This window comes from Oncorhynchus kisutch, linkage group LG7, assembly GCF_002021735.2.
Source record: "Oncorhynchus kisutch isolate 150728-3 linkage group LG7, Okis_V2, whole genome shotgun sequence".
In the NCBI taxonomy this organism is placed as follows: domain Eukaryota; kingdom Metazoa; phylum Chordata; class Actinopteri; order Salmoniformes; family Salmonidae; genus Oncorhynchus; species Oncorhynchus kisutch.
The window spans coordinates 34,139,316-34,159,569 of record NC_034180.2 but is presented as its reverse complement, the minus strand read 5'-3'; the positions used below and the strand labels follow the sequence as shown (position 1 = coordinate 34,159,569).

Here is a 20,254-nt window from a genome sequence, read left to right as displayed (position 1 = left end):
CTGCCAGTTCTCTAACCTCTTTCCTATAGGCCGTCTCATCGTTGTTGGTGATCAGGCCTACCACTGTTGTGTTGTCAGCAAATTTAATGATGGTGTTGGAGTCGTGTTTGCCCACACAGTCGTGGGTGAACAGGGAATACAGGAGGGGACTAAGTACACACCCCTGAGGGGCCCTTGTGTTAAGGTTCAGCATGGTAGACATATTGTTGCCTACTCTTACCACCTGGGGGCCGCCCGTCAGGATCCAGTTGCAGAGGGAGATGTTTAGCCCCAGAGTCCTTAGCTTAGTGATGAGCTTTGTAGGCACTATGGTGTTGGAAACTGAGCTGTAGTCAATGAACAGTATTCTCACGTAGGTGTTCCTTTTGTCCAGGTGAGAAAGGGCAGTGTGGAGTGCGATTGAGATTGCGTCATCTGTGGATATGTTGGGGCGGTATGCGAATTGGAGTGGGTCTAGGCTGTCCGGGAGGATGCTGTTGATGTGAGCCATGACCAGCCTTTCAAAGCACTTCATGGCAACCAACGTGAGTGCCACGGGGCGGTAATCATTTAAGCAGGTTACCTTCCTTGGGCACAGGGACTATGGTGGTCTGCTTGATACATGTAGGCATTACAGACTCAGTTAAAGAGAGGTTGAAAATGTCAGTGAAGACATGCTTGGAGTACACATCCTGGTAATCCATCTGGCCCAGAGGCTTTGTGAATGTTGACCTGTTTAAAGGTTTTGTTCACATCGGCTAATGAAAGCATTTGTGTTTTCAACCCATTATACATCGTTGATATATCAGCTGTATGTAGGTATTTGGCCTTTCCAGTCATTGTTGGTGCTGCTGTAGCTGTCACAGTGCCTGTCCTTGGTGGAACGAATCCAGGAGAGGCTCCCTAACCCCCGGCACCCCCTCATCATGACCAGGCCTGCAGCAGCCCCCCTCTGGTCCATAGAGGGTACAAGGAGACCCTCTCCACCAAAGCAGCTGTCATTCATACCTGCATCCCCAGAGAAGAGCAGCTAGAGCCAAGCTAGACATCAGCTTGCTATTCACACAGTGTGATGCCTGGCTGGTCCTAGGAATAAGGGGGGTGGTGGAGGGTTGGTTTATTTAAGAATGCTCACAGCCAAAAATCAGTTGGATTTCTTGCCTAAAAGTCACATGCTCTATATACAGTTCATTGTGATGGCTTAGACTGTTGGAAACCACAAACAAATCCAGCATCAGAAGACATCCAGAGCAAGACAGAAGAATGTATTGGGACCGGTGACCTCTCACTGCACTGAGTTTACACTTATCCGATACTCACTTTATGTTTCATATTGTTGGGCTCTGTTCATATGTTAATTGGGCAGTAAAGAGAATCTCATTCAGCAGAAAGTAAGTTAGAAAACAGTCTTGAAAAGTTATCAGATTGGCCATTATGACTTTCACAGCCATAAAGGTCTTTGAACAATGACCAATGTGTCTGTGGTGATGACGGCTGTTGAATCATTAATGCTCTATTACACCCTTCTACATTTTTTATCAAGGTCTCATTTTGGGAGACTTTCTGCTTTTATTAGCTTATTATTAGCTTGTCTGGCACCATTTATGGATATAAGGTAGTTAGTATTAGTCACAGTTGGAGTATGGTCTTGTCTTGACCGGTATTTCAAAACATCCTGGTAAATGGACAGGTATTTCATCTCATCTCCATTGATAGACACAGTTGAAGTCGGAAGTTTACATACACTTAGGTTGGAGTCATTAAAACTAAAATGTTTTTATACCACTTCAGTAATTTCTTGTTAACAAACTATAGTTTTGGCAAGTCGGTTAGGACATCTACTTTGCGCACAAGTAATTTTTCCAACAATTGTTAACAGACAGATTATTTCACTTATAATTCACTGTATCACAATTCCAGTGGGTCAGAAGTTTACATAAACTAAGTTGACAGTGCCGTTAAACAGCTTGGAAAATTCAGAAAATTATGTCATGGCTTTAGAAGCTTCTGATAGGCTAATTGATATCATTTGAGTCAATTGGAGGTGTACCTGTAGATGTATTTCAAGACGTACCTTCAAACTCAGTGCCTATTATCTTAACATCATGGGAAAATCCAAAGAAATCAGCCAAGACCTCAGAAAAAAAGGTAGCAGACCTCCACAAGTCTGGTTCATCCTTGGGATAGTACGCAAGTATAAACACCATGGGACCACGCAGCAGTCATACCACGCAGGAAGGTCTCCTAGAGATGAACGTACTTTGGTGCGAAAAGTGCAAATCAATCCCAGAACAACAGCAAAGGACCTTGTGAAGATGCTGGAGGAAACAGGTACAAAAGTATCTATATCCACAGTAAAATTTGTTCTATATTGACATAACCTGAAAGGCCACTCAGCAAGGAAGAAGCCACTGCTCCAAAACCTCCATAAAAAAGCCAGACTACGGTTTGCAACTGTCCATGGGGACAAATATCGTACTTTTGGAGAAATGTCCTCTGGTCTGGTCAAAAATAGAACTGTTGGGCCATATTGACCATCGTTATGTTTGGAGGAAAAAGGGGGAGGCTTGCAAGCCGAAGAACACCATCCCAATCGTGAAGCACGGGGGTGGCAACATCATGTTGTGGGGGTGCTTTGCTGCAGGAGGAACTGGTGCACTTAAAATAGATGGCATCATGAGGCAGGAAAATTATGTGGAAATATTGAAGAAACATCTCAAGACATCAGTTAAAGCTTGGTCGCAAATGGGTCTTCCAAATGAACAATGACCCCAAGCATACTGGGAAAGTGATAAAATAAATAAAAGCTGAAATAAATCATTCTGTCAACTATTATTCTGACATTTCAAATTCTTAAAATATAGTGGTGATCTTAACTAACCTAAGACAGGACATTTTTACGAGGATTAAATATCAGGTATTTGGCTAAGCTGTATGTAAACGTCCGACTTTAATTGTAGCTCCCAGTCATTGTTTCAACTGAAACCACTGTTTGAGGTAGAAACTACAGTTGGGAATCTAAGCCACACAGCATATACAGTACCATAAGTCCTGATAGTGTTTCTGTGTTGATAATAAGTTGAGCAGTCCACTGTAATGGCCTGCTAGGGAGCGTCACAGGGTGGCTGGCTGAGTAGCCACTGCCCTGACAGCAGCATGGGCCCTCAGTAACCTCACAGATAAGAGGAACGGATGACAATGGGCCCCAGCAGACACACACACACAGGCACACACACACATACCTCTTCCCCGATTGCCGTTAATAGAGCTCAGTGTGGCAGGGCAAAGTACTGTTATCGGCAGCTAGCAGGAATGTTCCGCTCTCAAAAGCCCTTCACACCAAGATGCAAATACCATTAGCTTCCACAGTGAAAAGATACTGCTGGTTTCTGTACCCCTGCTAAGTACTTCGTGCCCACTGTCATCCTATAGGGAGATAATTAGTTATTTTCAAACCTGTTATGGAGTCCAAGGTCCATTATTTAACAAGAACAAAATAACCAAATCCTTTTACTGTTGTCTCTCTCGGTGTGTGTGGAGTGGCATTGTATTGCAGCGAATGGAGATAATTTCATAACTTATTCCCAGTGTTTTGTCTCAAGGTTTGTACTCAGACACAGGAAGACAGTAAATCTGGTTGGACTGATAGTGCCGTTCTAAAAGATAAGAATGTAACTGTACTGTAAAATCCTTGTTTCTTCTCTCTGAAAATAGAGTTGATGTGGTGTAGTATCTTAGTGCTCTCTCTCTCTCTCTCTCTCTCTCTCTCACTCTCTCTCTCTATCTATCTATCTTTCTCTCTTTCTCTCTCTCTTTCTCTCTCTCTTTCTCTTTCTCCAACTGCACAGTCGGTGTAAAGAGGCAGTCATTCGGTGAGAGAATTATAATTGTCTTGCCTCACTATTCCTTCTCTTCTCCACATTATCGGACTATTATTAAATCCATACGCATCTAAAATGTGTTGCTCAGGTATATTAGATTCATGACTTGAGTGTCTGAGTCATCTATTTAATATTTAGCCAGTTTGCAAGGAGATAATTGCCTTCGATTGTGCGGCTTGCAGAAGAGTAAATATAGCAACTTATACTGTTTTCGTAACACTCCTTCTAGCCAGAGACGGACCTAGTGTCTTCTCAACACTACTTCTAGCCAGCGACAGACCTAGTGTCTTCTCAACACTACTTCTAGCCAGTGACAGACCTAGTGTCTTCTCAACACTACTTCTAGCCAGAGACGGACCTAGTGTCTTCTCAACACTACTTCTAGCCAGAGACGGACCTAGTGTCTTCTCAACACTACTTCTAGCCAGAGACGGACCTAGTGTCTTCTCAACACTACTTCTAGCCAGAGACGGACCTAGTGTCTTCTCAACACTACTTCTAGCCAGTGACAGACCTAGTGTCTTCTCAACACTACTTCTAGCCAGAGATGGACCTAGTGTCTTCTCAACACTACTTCTAGCCAGAGACGGACCTAGTGTCTTCTCAACACTACTTCTAGCCAGAGACGGACCTAGTTTCTTCTCAACACTCCTTCTAGCCAGAGACGGACCTAGTGTCTTCTCAACACTCCTTCTAGCCAGAGACAGACCTAGTGTCTTCTCAACACTACTTCTAGCCAGAGACGGACCTAGTGTCTTCTCAACACTACTTCTAGCCAGAGACGGACCTAGTGTCTTCTCAACACTACTTCTAGCCAGAGACGGACCTAGTGTCTTCTCAACACTACTTCTAGCCAGAGACAGACCTAGTGTCTTCTCAACACTACTTCTAGCCAGAGACAGACCTAGTGTCTTCTCAACACTCCTTCTAGCCAGAGACGGACCTAGTGTCTTCTCAACACTACTTCTAGCCAGAGACAGACCTAGTGTCTTCTCAACACTACTTCTAGCCAGAGTCGGACCTAGTGTCTTCTCAACACTACTTCTAGCCAGAGACAGACCTAGTGTCTTCTCAACACTCCTTCTAGCCAGAGACGGACCTAGTGTCTTCTCAACACTACTTCTAGCCAGAGACAGACCTGCTAATGGGTCTACTGAATTATGCTTGTTGCTCTCATCAGGCCATCAGACCAGAGACACAATGGTTGTAGGGGCTGGTTGTTGAAATAGTGACCAATGTTTGTACTTGTTGCGAAACCAACCATTCTTATTTATACTGTTAGTTGGGATTGTCCAGAATACTGCACATCTCTATGGTTGTCGTTGTGAGGGCAGAGATACACAGTACTGAGGCATGCCGTGCAACTGCAACCTGCTGCAACCACTTCGGAGAGGAGGCAGTTGGCCCTTGGTGCGCTCGCTAAGAGCTGAATTTCTGAGGCTAAGGAGGCTGCTGGAACATGCAAATGTGTCTGTTTGAATGATGGATGAGAGGAGAGGGAGAGAAGGGGGTCAGGAACCTGCTGGAATGGCAGTGACACACAACAGAGAATTGCGTGACTTTATCACTGTCCCCTATAGGGCTCTATACAAATGGCTGATAAAGAGCGTTTTCTGATTGTTGCTGAATATTGATGGTAATAGAACGAGTCGATCCATACCATCTCCCATTTAACAGTGCAGATAAATACAGATGACCTTTCTGAGATGGTGAAGCTAAAGGAGCAGCCAAATCAAATCAGCTTTGCACACAATCAGGCCTTTGAATTCATCCAAGCATAATCGTCTTTGTTACAGTCAGTCAGTATGTGGGTGTGTGTGTGTGTCTGAGTCTTGAGCTGCGAGCACGGTGCGGCCGTGCCTAATTTTAGGCTGCTGTTGTGTGATGTGGCGGGGTGCTTGCTGCCTGCAAGGCGTTTGAGGTGTGATGTTTATCTTAACCTCTGGGGAATCGCTCTGACAGCCATCTTCAATGGGCCTAGTCTCCCCATTCGTGGGCCTTGTTACCGTGGGAATTGTGGGGCTGGATAAACGGACCCTAGATTTCCACATTAAAATTGGATTGTTATATGAAAATAAACCATTTTAATGGAGAGACTGTGGATGGTTTGGTTTGTGTTCTAACCCTGATCACTTTTGTTGTGTCTCCTCTCCCTGTTAGATTGAAGATGTCATTATGCGGCTACAGGATGAGAAGGCAGGAGGGGTGGCCATCCGAACTGTCAAGAGCTTCCTGTCCAAGATCCCCAGTGTGGTATCAGGTGACCAGCTGTGTGTGTGTGTGTGTGTGTGTGTGTGTGTGTGTGTGTGTGTGTGTGTGTGTGTGTGTGTGTGTGTGTGTGTGTGTGTGTGTGTGTGTGTGTGTGTGTGTGTGTGTGTGTGTGTGTGTGTGTGCGGGTGTGTGCGTGCGTGCGTGCGTGCGAGCGTGTGTGTCTGTTGTCTCATACAATGAGAGAAAGCAGAGAGAGCAGACAGAGAGTCAGAATCATTAAAGCAAATATGACCTTTCAGGCTCATTTGACTTGCTGCCTCTGCAGAGGGAAACAGATGAGGCCGTCTGGCACTGACATTGTAGAGAGTGGCTGGTTGTGTGTTTTATGACATGGTTTAAGGGGGCAGTGTGAGTGAGTAAGACTGTTCTGGCTGGTGTGTGTATGTGTGTGTGTGAGTCAACAGAGTCAACAGTAGCCATGGGGCTGGGGAATAGGAGAGGAGGAGGGGGGGGGGGGGGGTCCCAGTAACGTTGCTCTGAGTGTGACTCACCCCCTCACGTCTCTTTAGGCCTGCTGGGCTCACGCTTCACTCTCCCAGTCTCACTCCTCCTCACATTTTGCCAAATATGTTGCTGTCCAGGAGAGAAAAGATGGTTACCTGGTTTCAAATCAAATCAAATTGTATTTGTCACATGCCGAATGCTTACTTACAAGCCCTTAACCATAATGCATTTCAAGAAATAGAGTTAAGAAAATATTTAGTAAACAAAATAAAAAACAGAGGTAATTTGTACATGTTGGTATGGGTAAAGTGACTATGCATAGATAATAAACAGCGAGTAGACGCAGTGAAAGACAAAGGGGGGTGGGGGGGTGGCCTTTTGATTAATTGTTCAGCAGTCTTTTTGCTTGGGGGTGAAGCTGTTAAAGAGCCTTTTGGACCTAGACTTGGCGCTCGGGTACCGCATGCCGTGCAGTAGCAGGGGGGCCGACGGAGGGGGGGTTGTGCTTGGCCATGCAGTCGTGGGTGAACAGGGAGTACAGGAGGGGACTAAGCATGCACCCCTGAGGGGCCCCGGTGTTGAGGATCAGCGTGGCAGATGTGTTGTTGCCTACCCTTACCACCTGGGGGAGACCCGTCAGGAAGTACAGGATCCAGTTGCAGAGGGAGGTGTTTAGACACAGAGTCCTTAGCTTAGTGATGAGCTTTGTGGTGCAGTATGGTGTTGAACTCTGAGCTGTAGTCAATGAATAGCATTCTCACATAGGTGTTCATTTTGTCCAGGTGGGAAAGGGCAGTGTGGTTTCCTGCCTATTGTTAGACTAAGATCACATTGTTCCATTTGGATTGTTCATGCAAACACATACTCAGCTGTGCCACATTCAGCCTCAGCCAAGGGCATTGTAGCTGTGCTGTAAGCTAAAAGTAATAGATTGTTGAGGGGAGACCTGTTAATTATTGCAGCTGTTGTGTAGAGGCTTTCTGTGTGTGTACAATGCCATTTCATTGTCCCTATCAACCGTTCTTCTGCTTTGAATACCAGGAGCAGACATTGTGCAGTGGCTGATGAAAAACCTCTCCATTGAGGACTCAGGTATGTCTGCTATGTACATAGCCAGCGTGACTGGGATTGACCCCTGATGTCAGTCTCTACTCAGGCTATTTTTCTCTACTCAGCGTTAGTCTTCTTTCCTGTAGCTGAAGCCATTCATTTAGGGAGCCTGATCGCTGCCCTTGGCTACCTCTTCCCCATCTCCGACCACGTCCTCACTCTCAAAGATGATGGGACCCTGTACCGCTTCCAGGTAAGCTACCATGGCAACTTCAGGCACCAGTAGACGTACCTCCTTACACTCTTAGAAAAAAAAGGGTCAAAAAAGGGTTCTTCGGCTGTCCCCCATAAAGAAACGTTTTCTTTCTTATTTTCTACATGGAACCTAAAGGATTCTTCAAGGGGTTTTATGTGGGGACAGCTGAATAACCCCTTTAGGATCTAGATAGCACCTTTTGTTCTAAGGGTGTAGTGGTCCCAAACTGGACCTGTCCACACCACCATCCATAACATGAGTTATGACCATAAATGATCCTGTGCACTGTCTAGAACAGTAGCCTCAATACCTTGTGGCTGGTCACTTTACGCTCTAAAGCAGAGAAAACCAGGGGAGAGTGTTCTAACAGAGCAACTGAATTGAGAGATTCCTATAGTCTGATCCTCAGTAACAGGTCAAGTGTTGTAATTGATCTGGACTCACTACCCTTGTTCTCTCCCTTAACCCGTGGGTAAATCACTACAGATCACTATATTATAAATATATATATGATTTTATAGATGATATCAATTGGAGAGGCACAATGTACAGTGTTGCATATCTACTCACAGCATCCCACAATCTGGCATTGCTGTTTAAATCAAATGTTATTTGTCACATGCTTCGAAAATAACAGGCATAGACTAACAGTGAAATGCTGACTTACGGGCCCTTCCCAACAATGCAAAGATAAAGAAAATAGAGAAGTAATAGAAAATGTATATCACATTATAATAAAAGTAATAGTAAATACACAATGAATAACAATAACTTCACTATATACTGTACATGGGGTCATAGTACCGAGTTGATGTGCAGTTGATGTTTTTTATCCTCATCAATCTACACACAATATCCCATAATGACAAAACAAAAACAGTATTCAGACTCTTTACTCTGTACTTTGTCGAAGCACCTTTAGCAGCGATTACAGCCTTGAGTCTTCTTGGGTATGACGCTACAAGCTTGGCACATATTTTATTGAACTATTTGGGGAGTTTCTCCCATTCCTCTCTGCAGATCCTCTCCGGCTCTGTCAGGTTGGATGGGAAATGTTGCTGCACAGCTATTTTTAGGTCTCTCCAGAGATGTTTGATCAGGTTCAAGTCCGGTCTCTGGCTGGGGCACTCAAGGACATTCAGAGACTAGTCCCAAAGCCACTCCTGCGTTGTCTTGACTGTGAGCTTAGGGTCGGTGTCCTGATGGAAGGTGAACCTTCGCCCCAGTCTGAGGTCCTGAGCACTCTGGAGCAGGTTGTCATCAAGGATCTCTCGGTACTTTCGGCTCTATTCATCTTTCTCCCGACTCTGACTAGTCTCCTAGTTGCTGCCACTGAAAAACATCCCCACAGCATGATGCTGTGATCACCACGCTTCATCGTAGGGATGGTGCCAGGTTTTCTCCAGACTCGACGATTGGCATTCAGGCCAAATAGTTCAATCTTGGTTTCATCAGACCAGAGAATGTTGTTTCTCATGATCTGAGAATCCTTTAGGTGCCTTTTGGCAAACTCCAAGCGGGCTGTCATGTGCCTTTTACTGAGGAGTGGCTCCGTCTGGCCATTCTACCATAAGCGGCTGATTAATGGAGTGCTGCTGAGACGGTTGTCCTTCTGGAAGGTACCTCAATCTTCACAGAGGAACTCTGGGGCTCTGTCAGAGTGACCAGCGGGTTCCTGATCACCTCCCTGACCAAGGACCTTCCCCCCCGATTGCTCAGTTTGGCCAGGCGGCCAGCTCTAAGAAGAGTCTTGGTGGTTCCAAACTTCTTCCATTTAAGAATGGCCACTGTGTTCTTGGTGACCTTCATTGCTGCAGAGATGTTTTGCTACCCTTCCCCAGATCTGTGCCTTGACAAAATCCTGTCTCGGAGCTCTCCAACCTCATGGCTTGGTTTTTGTTCTGACATGAACTGTCAACTGTGGGACCTTATAAAGTCAGGTGTGTGCCTTTCCAAATCATGTCCAATCAATTTAATTTACCACAGACGGACTCCATCAAGTTGTAGAAACATCTCAAGGATGATCAATGGAAACAGGATGTACCTGAGCTCAATTTCAAGTCTCATAGTAAAGAGTCTGAATACTTATGTAAGTAAAGGGAAAGAAAAGAGGGATACCTAGTCAGTTGTACAACTCAATGCATTCAACTGAAATGTGTTGCATTTAACCCAACCCCTATGAATCAGAGAGGTGTGGGGGGCTGCCATAATCGAAATACACATCTTCGGCGCCCGGGGAACAGTGGGTTAACTGCCTTGCTCAGTGGCAGAACGAAATATTTTTACCTTGTCAGCTCGGGGATTCGATCCAACAACCTTTCGGTTATTATCCAACGCTCTAACCACTTTGCCTGCTGCCCCTGTTTTTGTTTTGTTATATAAATTAGTATGTCTAAAACCCTGTTTTTGCTTTGTCATTACAGGGTATTGTGTATAGATTGATGAGGAAAAGATGAATTTCATCAATTTTCGAATAAGGCTGTAACGTAACAAATGTGGAAAAAGTCAAGGGGTCTGAATAGTTTCCAAATGCACTGTATATAATATATGCAGTATATTTTTTCCTTAATAAACTCAGCAAAAAAAGAAACGTCCCTTTTTCAGGACCCTGTCCTTCAAAGATAATTTGTAAAAATCCAAATAACTTCACAGATCTTCATTGTAAAGTCTTGTTTCCCATGCTTGTTCAATGAACCATAAACAATTAATGAACATGCACCTGTGGAACGGTCTTTAAGACACTAACAGCTTACAGACAGAAGGCAATTAAGGTCACAGTTATGAAAACTTAGGATACTAAAGAGGCCTTTCTGCTGACTCTGAAAAACACCAAAAGGAAGATGCCCAGGGTCCATGCTCATCTGCGTGAACGTGCCTTAGGCATGCTGCAAGGAGGCATGAGGACTGCAGATGTGGCCAGGGCAATAAATTGCAATGTCCGTACTGTGAGACGCGTAAGAGACCGCTACGGGGATAAAGGACGGACAGCTGATCATCCTCACACTGGCAGACCATGTGTAACAACACCTGCACAGGATCGGTACATCCGGACATCACACCTGCGGGACAGGTACAGGATGGCAACAACAACTGCCCGAGTTAAACCAGGAATGCACAATCCCTCCATCAGTGCTCAGACTGTCCGCAATAGGCTGAGAGAGGCTGGACTGAGGGCTTGTAGGCCTGTTCACTCGCGTCCGATGTGTTACAACATCATCGGACTGAGCTTGTTGTCATTGCAGGCAATCTCAACGCTATGCATTACAGGGAAGACATTCTCCTCCCTCATGTGGTACCCTTCCTGCATTCTCATCCGGACATGACCCTCCAGCGTGACAATGCCACCAGCCATACTGCTCGTTCTGTGCGTGATTTCTTGCAAGATAGGAATGGCAGTTTTCTGCGATGGCTGGCGAAGAGCCCGGATCTGAATCCCATTGAGCACGTCTGGGACCTGTTGGATCGGAAGGTGAGGTCCATTACCCCCAAAATGTCTGGGAACTTGCATGTGCCTTAGTGGAAGAGTTGGGTAACATCTCACAGCAATAACTGGCAAATCTGGTGCAGTCCATGAGGAGGAGATGACTGCAGTACAGCTGGTGGCCACACCAGATACTTACGGTTACTTTTGATTTTGACCCCCCCTTTGTTCAGGGACACATTATTCCATTTCTGTTAGTCACATGTCTGTGGAACTTGTTCAGTTTATGTCTCAGTTGTTGAATCTTGTTATGTTCATACAAATATTTACACGTTAAAATAAGTTTGCTGAAATTAACGCAGTTGACAGTGAGAGGACGTTTCTTTTTTTGCAGAGTTTATATTTATATTTTAATTTAAAATTGGTCCCCCATCAGGCCTGGGCCCAGGGGCTGCAGCCCTAGTACGCCCCTGCATTAAGCCGGCCCTGCATGCATTGTGACATTCAGCACAGGGTGTTACAGTGTAGTGGAGGCTGAATGGTCCCTGGTCCTGCTGAAAGGCTCCAGAATAATGAGTCACTATGGCTGGCTAATCCCAGCTAGGAGCAGCTCCCTTTGGGAAGCGCTAAACTGGCACTCTCTTCCTCTGCACTTTTCTCTGTCACTCACCCATCCCACTCCTCCCCCAATCTACCGGAGAATCCATTTCTGCACACTTATTTTCCCTCAGATTAAAATGCATGACGAGCCTTTTTCTGGATGGGGATGCGTGTGTGTCACCCATAATCAATCGGACTAAAAAATACCCTTCCTCTGATGTTATGTGTGGTGCAACAAGTGAGCGTCATCATTGCCAATAAAAGAGGACCTGCATGCTTTTTTCAGTATGTTGATGCCCTTTTGAGTGTGTCTCTGTGCCAGCACTGAGGAGCTTTGACAGAAGCTGTGTGGGCACGCTGTGCTATAAATAGGTGCTGCATCTTTGGAAGCCCCGCTTTTAATGACAACTTCTTGCTGTGCTTTGAGATAAATCTGTGATGTTTCGGGGCAAGCCTTTAATAAACACATGTCATGCATGCTACGTCATTTACATAATATAAGACATTAGCAGAATATTTTTTATTAATACCACACATACAGTACCAGTCAAAAGTTTGGACACACTACACTACTCATTCAAGGGTTTTTCTTTATTTGTACTATTTTCTACATTCTATAATAATAGTGAAAACATCAAAACTATGAAATAACACATATGGAATCATGTAGTAACCAAAAAAGTGTTGAACAAATCAAAATATATTTTATATTTGAGATTCTTCAAAGTAGCCACCTTTGCCTTGATGACAGCTTTGCACAATCTTGGCATTCTCTCAACCAGCTTCACCTGGAATGCTTTTCCAACAGTCTTGAAGGAGTTCCTACATATGCTGAGCACTTGCTTTTCCTTCACTCTGCGGTCCAACTCATCCCAAACCATCTCAATTGGGTTGAGGTCGGGTGATTGTGGAGGCCAGGTCATCTGATGCAGCACAACATCACTTTCCTTCTTGGTCAAATAGCCCTTACACAGCCTGGAGGTGTGTTGGGTCATTGTCCCGTTGAAAAACAAATAACTTTTGACTGGTACTTTATGTGCAACTTGCTATTCAGGTAGGATGCAAAAAAACAAACATATTTTTTAGCATTTGTTTTATTATTTTTGTTATGTATATCATTTTTATTATTGTAGGCATATGTATTAGTCTAAATCAGTTCTTTAAAAAGCCTATGCAAAATTTATTTTGTTTAATTCTGAGGAGACATTTTCGTTGGCTAAATTCTGTATTTAGTTTAAGATAAGTTATACGGCCTGATGTAAAATAAACATCATTAGCCTATTTGCTGTCATGTGTTGGGTATGGTAGGCACTAGCCTTTCTTGGTAATTGCTGCAATACAGCCTGTTCAAAACCTTTGTGAATGTTTAAAACAGTTCGCAAGTGTTTTGTTTCATTCTGTTGAGCCATTTTTTTGGGCCAAATGAAGTTCCAACTGTAGTGTTGTGTTTACCATGATATATTATCCTGCTCATATTTTCCAGATAAACAATGGCTTGACTTACTTTTGATATTACCTTAATAAAGTTTAGAAATGTTTGTGAAGGATTGGTGTAGTGTGGCTATTAGCCTCTATTATACTGAAGGCCTATGACATGAAGGCAGTGCGCACAGGCGCTCCAACTGACTCTGACAGTTGAAATTGAGGTGAGGAATAATGTTTTAGGCCTACCAGAGTTACCCCTATAATATAACAATATAATACTTATCTTTATAAAAAATATTCAGATAGAAAATGTATGAATTAGACTCCTTCTGTATGCCTATATCTGTATAGCAGACGCAGTAGCCAATCTGACAAGGATAAATGAATGAATGTTGGTGTCATAGCATGCCTCAGGCATCTCTCTCTATGGGGCTAGGACTAAGCTTCTCTTCCTTTATATTTACTTTTTAAATATTAATATAGTGGACACCTAGGTCTATAGGCCTATGCATGCAATTCCTTGTTGCATTTAGTGCTCAAATTTCCCACAGCTGAACATGAGATGGACATTTATTGTTTTAGGAAAGTAAATACCAATAAAACAATGGCCTATAAAGTTTTGCATATGCTACACATCGAAATTCGAAACACAAGAAATAGTGTTTTTGTAATTTGTTATAGACTGTTTTTAAGTGCGTGTAAATGTGGCTCATTTGGCCAATATCCCTTGATTATTGATGGCGCTGGCTGTGTGGGTGGACACCCTAATGGGTTACACACCCAATGCATATGGATGACTGGTAAATTCTTAAAATGTCAAATAAATTATAAATCTTCCCGGGTCCCGGTCACTTGTCTGGCTCAGGGTTTCCGTTAGCCAGTAATAGCTGGATTTTGGCAGATAAAAATATTGAAAAGACAAAAAAAAATATAGGCCTCGGCCAATTCTCTGGGAGATGAAGAAAAACGTTTTCGGAGTTTGCCAAAAGGCAAACCAGATTCTCTGGTTTGATGAAAACCAAGATTGAACTCTTTGGCCTGAATGCTGGAGGAAACTTCGCACCATTCCTACGGTGAAGCATGGTGGTGGCAGCATCATGCATTGAGGATGTTTTTCAGTGGAAGGGACTGGGAGACTAGTCAGGATGGAGGGAAAGATGAACAGAGCAAAGTACAGACAGATCCTTGATGAAAACCTGATCCAGAGCGCTCAGAACCACAGACTAGGGTGAAGGTTCACTTTCCAGCAGGAAAACGACCCAAAGCACACAGTCAAGACAACGCAGGAGTGGCTTCGGGACAAGAATGTCCTTGAGAGGCACAGCCAGAGTCCAGACTTGAACCCGATCTAACATCTCTAGATAGACCAGAAAATAGCTGTGCAGTGACACGCCCCATCCAACCTGACAGAGCTTGAGAGGATCTACAGAGAAGAATGGGAGAAACTCCCCAAACACAGGTGTGCCAAGCTTGTAGCATGATACTAAAGAAGTCTTGAGTCTGTAATCACTGCCAAAGGTGCTTCAACAAAGTACTGAGTAAAGGGTCTGAATACTTACAGTTGCAGTCGGAAGTTTACAAAAACCTTAGCCAAATACATTTAAACTCAATTTTTCACAATTTCTGACATTTAATCCTAGTAAAAATTCCCTGTCTTTCATCAGTTAGGATCACCACTTTATTTTAAGAATGTGAAATGTCAGAATAATAGTAGAGAGAATGATTTATTTCAGCTTTTATTTCTTTCATCACATTCCCAGTGGGTCAGAAGTTTACAAACACTCAATTAGTATTTGGTAGCATTGCCTTTAAATTGTTTAACTTGGGTCAAATGTTTCGGGAAGCCTTCCACAAGCTTACCACAATAAGTTGGGTGAATTTTGGCCCATTCATCCTGACAGAGCTGGTGTAACTGAGTTAGGTTTGAAGGCTTTTTCAGTTCTGCCCACACATTTTCTATAGGATTGAGGTCAGGGCTTTGTGATGGCCACTCCATGTGCACCAGTCCCTCCTGCAGCAAAGCACCCCTACAACATGATGCTGCCACCCCCGTACTTCACGGTTGAGATGGTGTTCTTCGGCTTGCAAGCCTCCCCCTATTTTCCTCCAAATATACGATGGTCAACAGTTCTATTTTTGTTTCATCAGACCAGAGGACATTTCTCCAAAAAGTACAATCTTTGTCCCCATGTGCAGTTGCAAACCGTAGTCTGGCTTTTTTTATGGCTGTTTTGGAGCAGTGGCTTCTTCCTTGCTGAGCTGCCTTTCAGGTTATGTCGATATAGGAATCTTTTTTACTGTGGATATAGATACTTTTGTACCTGTTTCCTCCAGCATCTTCACAAGGTCCTTTGCTGTTGTTCTGGGATTGATTTGCACTTTTCGCACCAACGTACCTTTCATCTCTAGGAGACAGAACGCATCTCCTTCCTGAGCGGTATGATGGCTGCGTGGCCCCATGGTGTTATACTTGCGTACTATTGTTTGTACAGATGAACGTGCCAAAACTATAGTTTGTTAACAAGAAATTTGTGGAGTGGTTGAAAAACATATTTTAATGACTCCAACCTAAGTGTATGTAAATTTGCGACTTCAATTGTATGTAAATGGGATATTTCAGTATTCATAAAACCTGTTTTTGCTTTGCTTTGTATGGGGTATTGTGTGTAGATTGATGATATTTATATATTTTTTAACATTTAATACATTTTAGAATAAGGCTGTAACTTAACAAAGTGGAAAAAGTCAAGGTGTCTGAATACTTTCCGAATGCATTGTATGTATCTTGTATCTGTATGTATCTTGTATGTATCTTGTTAATCAATTATTGCATAACAATTCACAATGCAATCACTTGTTAAAAATTCTTAGCTTCAACAGACTAGTCTTCTTAGATTAGTCTTCTCTTTTCAGCAGTAGGGATTTGCTTTCCAAATGGTATCCCATTGTTTTTTCTTGTGCATTTAGAAATGTGCAAACAGCTATTTGACAGCCACAACCAACCATAGATGACAGTTCCCATTCAAGGGTGCGTTGGTAAATTCACTCTGGCTATCTACTCCGATTTCAGAGCACTCTCGTCTGAGTGTGAGTAACTGGTGCATTTACGAACACTCAACACTCATTGAATAGGACCGGAGTCAGTAATCGTCAGCAAAGAAATTTAATTAAATTGTTGCCAGCAGCAGAGTTACAGTCACCAACGCTCTGGACAAAATGAAAACAGCCTAACCAGCTCTGCTAGGGCGAGTAAACTGGTCAGAGTGAGATGTTCTCACATATGTGTCTTGAAGTAGCTAGCAAGCTAGCCACTGTTAGTCAGTTAGCTTGGGTGCATGACTGCCGTTGTGAGGTCAGAACACATGGATCAACACTACTCCTCGGCCAGAGTGTCCAGTGTGCGCTCTGAACGCTCTGAGTTTACGAACGGATAATCTGACAATGCTCTGGCACTCCAGATGGAATTTACAATCGCACGGAAAGTAAGGCCTGGCAACCAACGCTTGTGTACCCTTGATTTTAACAGTCAAAGTACCAGGTTTAAAGGTTCCAAAATTCTTCTATAGAATATTTGTCTTTGGCCACAGTGCAACAAGCTGTTCTATATTTGACATGCATGTTTCCCAAATTGCAGCTTTCACAACTGTAAGTGCTTGTGATAAAACTTAATCCACAGCTATTTTTTAAAAGCTACTGATCCTCTGTGGCTAAATTATGCTCCCTGGTGTAGTATTTTGAATTTGTACATTTATTTTAAATAATTTTGGCAAAGGTATTTCAATTTGCAGCACCTTCAGCACCCCTACTTCCCGCGGCTAGTCACAACATGATATGTCACTGCTGCAGTTTGGTTTAGACTTGAGAAAATACATGTTAACCTGTCTGTTTGATGTGTTGCTTCTGACACATATTCATATCTCAATCATCTTGTTAGCCTTTTGTTGTTAGAGGGGCAGTGCAGTTATGATATTTCCACACTATGAGGTCAAAATAACACTAAGAAACTGTGAAAATTATCAGATTGCCCTTTTTGTGTAAGAGCTGTTTGAAAGGAAATCCTGACATTTCTGCCTGTTCAGGTGGGATGGAACTTTTGGCCCACATCATGATGTCATCTGGGTAAGGGGGTCGGCTCTAGACCATCCTATCAGCCAATCAGGGCTGCTTATGTAAATATCTTCACATTTGTTACCTAACACCCACATGATCAGACTGAGCATTTAAATTACACATTTTCACTGAACACTCAGTGATATTTTAGACATACAGTACTGATTTAAAAATAAAATTACAAAGACTGCATGGAGGCTTTAAGCTAATTATATGAGTGATATTGGAGATGTCTCGGCACATCTCTGCATTCTAATTCTGCCCATCATTAAAAATGATAGATCTGAGAAAGCCATTATTTATGCATCATGGAATGAACTTTGAATCTGAAATATCAATTGCGATAATCAAAGAAATCTGGATGGAGAATATAGCTATTGTTCTTACCTATATAGTTATGCAGAGCATAAGAAGGGCATTGATTATCACACCACTTATCTTATTTTAACTTCAGCATGTTCGTAGAGAGGGAAAGGCATGAACAAAGAGTATGGATGGTTTGTGTGTTCTCCAGCATCTTCATCTCAACATGACTTAGTGCTATGAGTCAGGGTGGACTGGACACAACATGCATATTAAAACCGGGGCTGCCCATCTTCAAACTAAACTGTGTCTCAGAAATGTGTTTAAAACCTCATTATTTGAGCATTTTAATCCACATACTCAACACAACATTTTTACAGAGTGAAACATAAAGGAAAGGATCTGTTAACTTCAAACACTGCTCCTAGGGACAGCGTGGAAAAAAATGTATGCATCAACATTAGGAAAGACAGTAAAAAGGAGACCCTCTCCAGTCTTGGACAGATGCTCTGATGTATAAATGATCTTAAGATGATGAGTAAGTTAATGATCTCTCCACTTTCCTCCTCAGGCTCCATACTTCTGGCCCTCTAATTGTTGGGAACCTGAAAACACAGACTATGGTAAGTTATGTTGTGGTCCCTAAGGGTGGATTGAGAAAATATCACTGACCTCAAATGTGTCTAAATGTTACCCCTCATATTTTCATTATGTGTAACCCCCAGCTATTCCCCCCTGATGCCCCTCCCTGCCAGCCTAACCTATAGCTCTGCTCAGTGCAGAGTGAGAGCAGTGTCTGGCCCAGACTGTGTCATATCCTCCTGCCTAGAGTCTAAACACAGACTATGGATCTGTTGTTGTCTCACACCCAGTATTGATTGAGTGGCCCAATCTGTAATGCATCCCACTATCTCCCCAGTAGGATCTCATTTTACCCCCAGGCTATATTAGCCAATCAGGGTACAGACGTCATACGTGAAATTATTGTACATCTCCAGGGTTTCATGTTTGCATGGCATTTCTCCAGCCTGATTATGTAAATGGAAAGTTGCCAACTGTCTCATTAAATATTGCTCACCTCACTCTGATCGGAACAGATTTACTCAGGCGGAAACCGAGTAGGTGGCATTTGTTTGCAAGAAATAAACTACACTTACAACTGGCGATACAGCATATGTGACATTTGTTTGGCAATATCACTAAAGGCAGGCAGTCTGCCAAGCAACAGTAAGTAACTGACTACACTCTGCTGTCTTCTCTCTCCTCTGCAGCTATCTACCTGTGCAAGCGCACCATGCAGAACAAGGCCAGGCTGGAGCTAGCTGACTACGAGGCTGTGAGTCCCATATTCACCCTACTGGAACTGTCGTCAGTACACTATCAATACACTACTGACTCTTTAAAAGAGGTATCAACTACACAACTACAGATTCTCTCAGATCACATGCCATGCTCATAAGCTCTTGTCTATTCCATGCCATATAGGTTTAGTCAGAGTGTTGTTTTCCCCACAATTCAAATAGGTGACTTCATTGAATATGTATGACAGATGTTTGTATTGCTCACTTGCCAAGCAGATGCCCTTATTATATGCAAATTACAACAACCATGATATTACTTCCCGGTTAAGCTGAGCTGGCTAGCTTTATGCAGCAAAAAGCATTGTAGCAATGCAATTACCCAAGAACCTTCACTGGTCTACTCTTACCCCTCATTTCTCAACGATTGGGGGTCTTACAGGAGAACCTGGCTCGACTGCAGAGGGCCTTCGCCAGGAAGTGGGAGTTCATCTTCATGCAAGCTGAGGCGCAGGTCAAGTGAGTGGACAGTAACTAGGCAAACGAGCACGCACACAACATATTGTGGTTTTGATACTTTGTCTATTGTGCCCTATGTCAGTGTATTCCTTATATTTCATGCATTGATGCAGGTGACTATAGAGTCCCCAGTGTGCCAGATGCATACCCCTAGGTTACTTTCTAGGTGATATTTTACTCATTGACTATTATCACTGTTCCTTCCACTACATCTCCATCTGCTGGTTGACATTTGTAAACATGATATCAGGACATGAGAAAAACCTAATTGGTCATGATTACCCTTTCAAATGATTATAGTCTGAGCACTAAGTATTTACTGTAGTTAAGAGATAATACATTTTAGCTTTGTTACATTCCGAGTGAGAGAGAGAAACAGTCCAACCAAGCACTGATCAGTAAATGTCAGTTATGTAAGAGTTGTACCCTACCAGCCAGCGGCCAGACCACAGATTGTTTGGTGACGAAACAGGTTGTGACTTCCACTTTGAGCTTTTACCCTCCTCTGGTCTCTCATTAAAAGTGACATGTCTGTCTGTGTTCTCAGTATTGACTTGGCTCTGTCCTCTCTCCCCTACCCTCAGGATCGACAGGAAGAAGGACAAGGCTGAGAGGAAGATCCTAGACAGCCAGGAGAGGGCATTCTGGGACGTCCATCGCCCTGTGGTAAGCTGAAAGGAGGAAGGAAGGAGGGTGC

At 43.3% G+C, this 20,254-nt stretch overlaps 1 protein-coding gene across 3 annotated transcripts in view; it reads left to right on the top strand.

Annotated features, from left to right (window-relative positions):
• Nucleotides 1–20,254, top strand: part of LOC109893949 (regulator of G-protein signaling 6-like) — a 72,014-nt gene that overhangs the window by 42,600 nt on the left and 9,160 nt on the right. For all 3 annotated transcript variants that reach the window (XM_031828993.1, XM_031828994.1, XM_031828992.1), the window contains exons 3-9: nt 6,021–6,120; nt 7,617–7,667; nt 7,772–7,878; nt 18,312–18,363; nt 19,012–19,076; nt 19,481–19,557; nt 20,142–20,223. In XM_031828993.1, the coding sequence (XP_031684853.1) occupies nt 6,021–6,120; nt 7,617–7,667; nt 7,772–7,878; nt 18,312–18,363; nt 19,012–19,076; nt 19,481–19,557; nt 20,142–20,223 (534 nt within the window). The remainder of the gene's footprint in view (nt 1–6,020; nt 6,121–7,616; nt 7,668–7,771; nt 7,879–18,311; nt 18,364–19,011; nt 19,077–19,480; nt 19,558–20,141; nt 20,224–20,254) is intronic.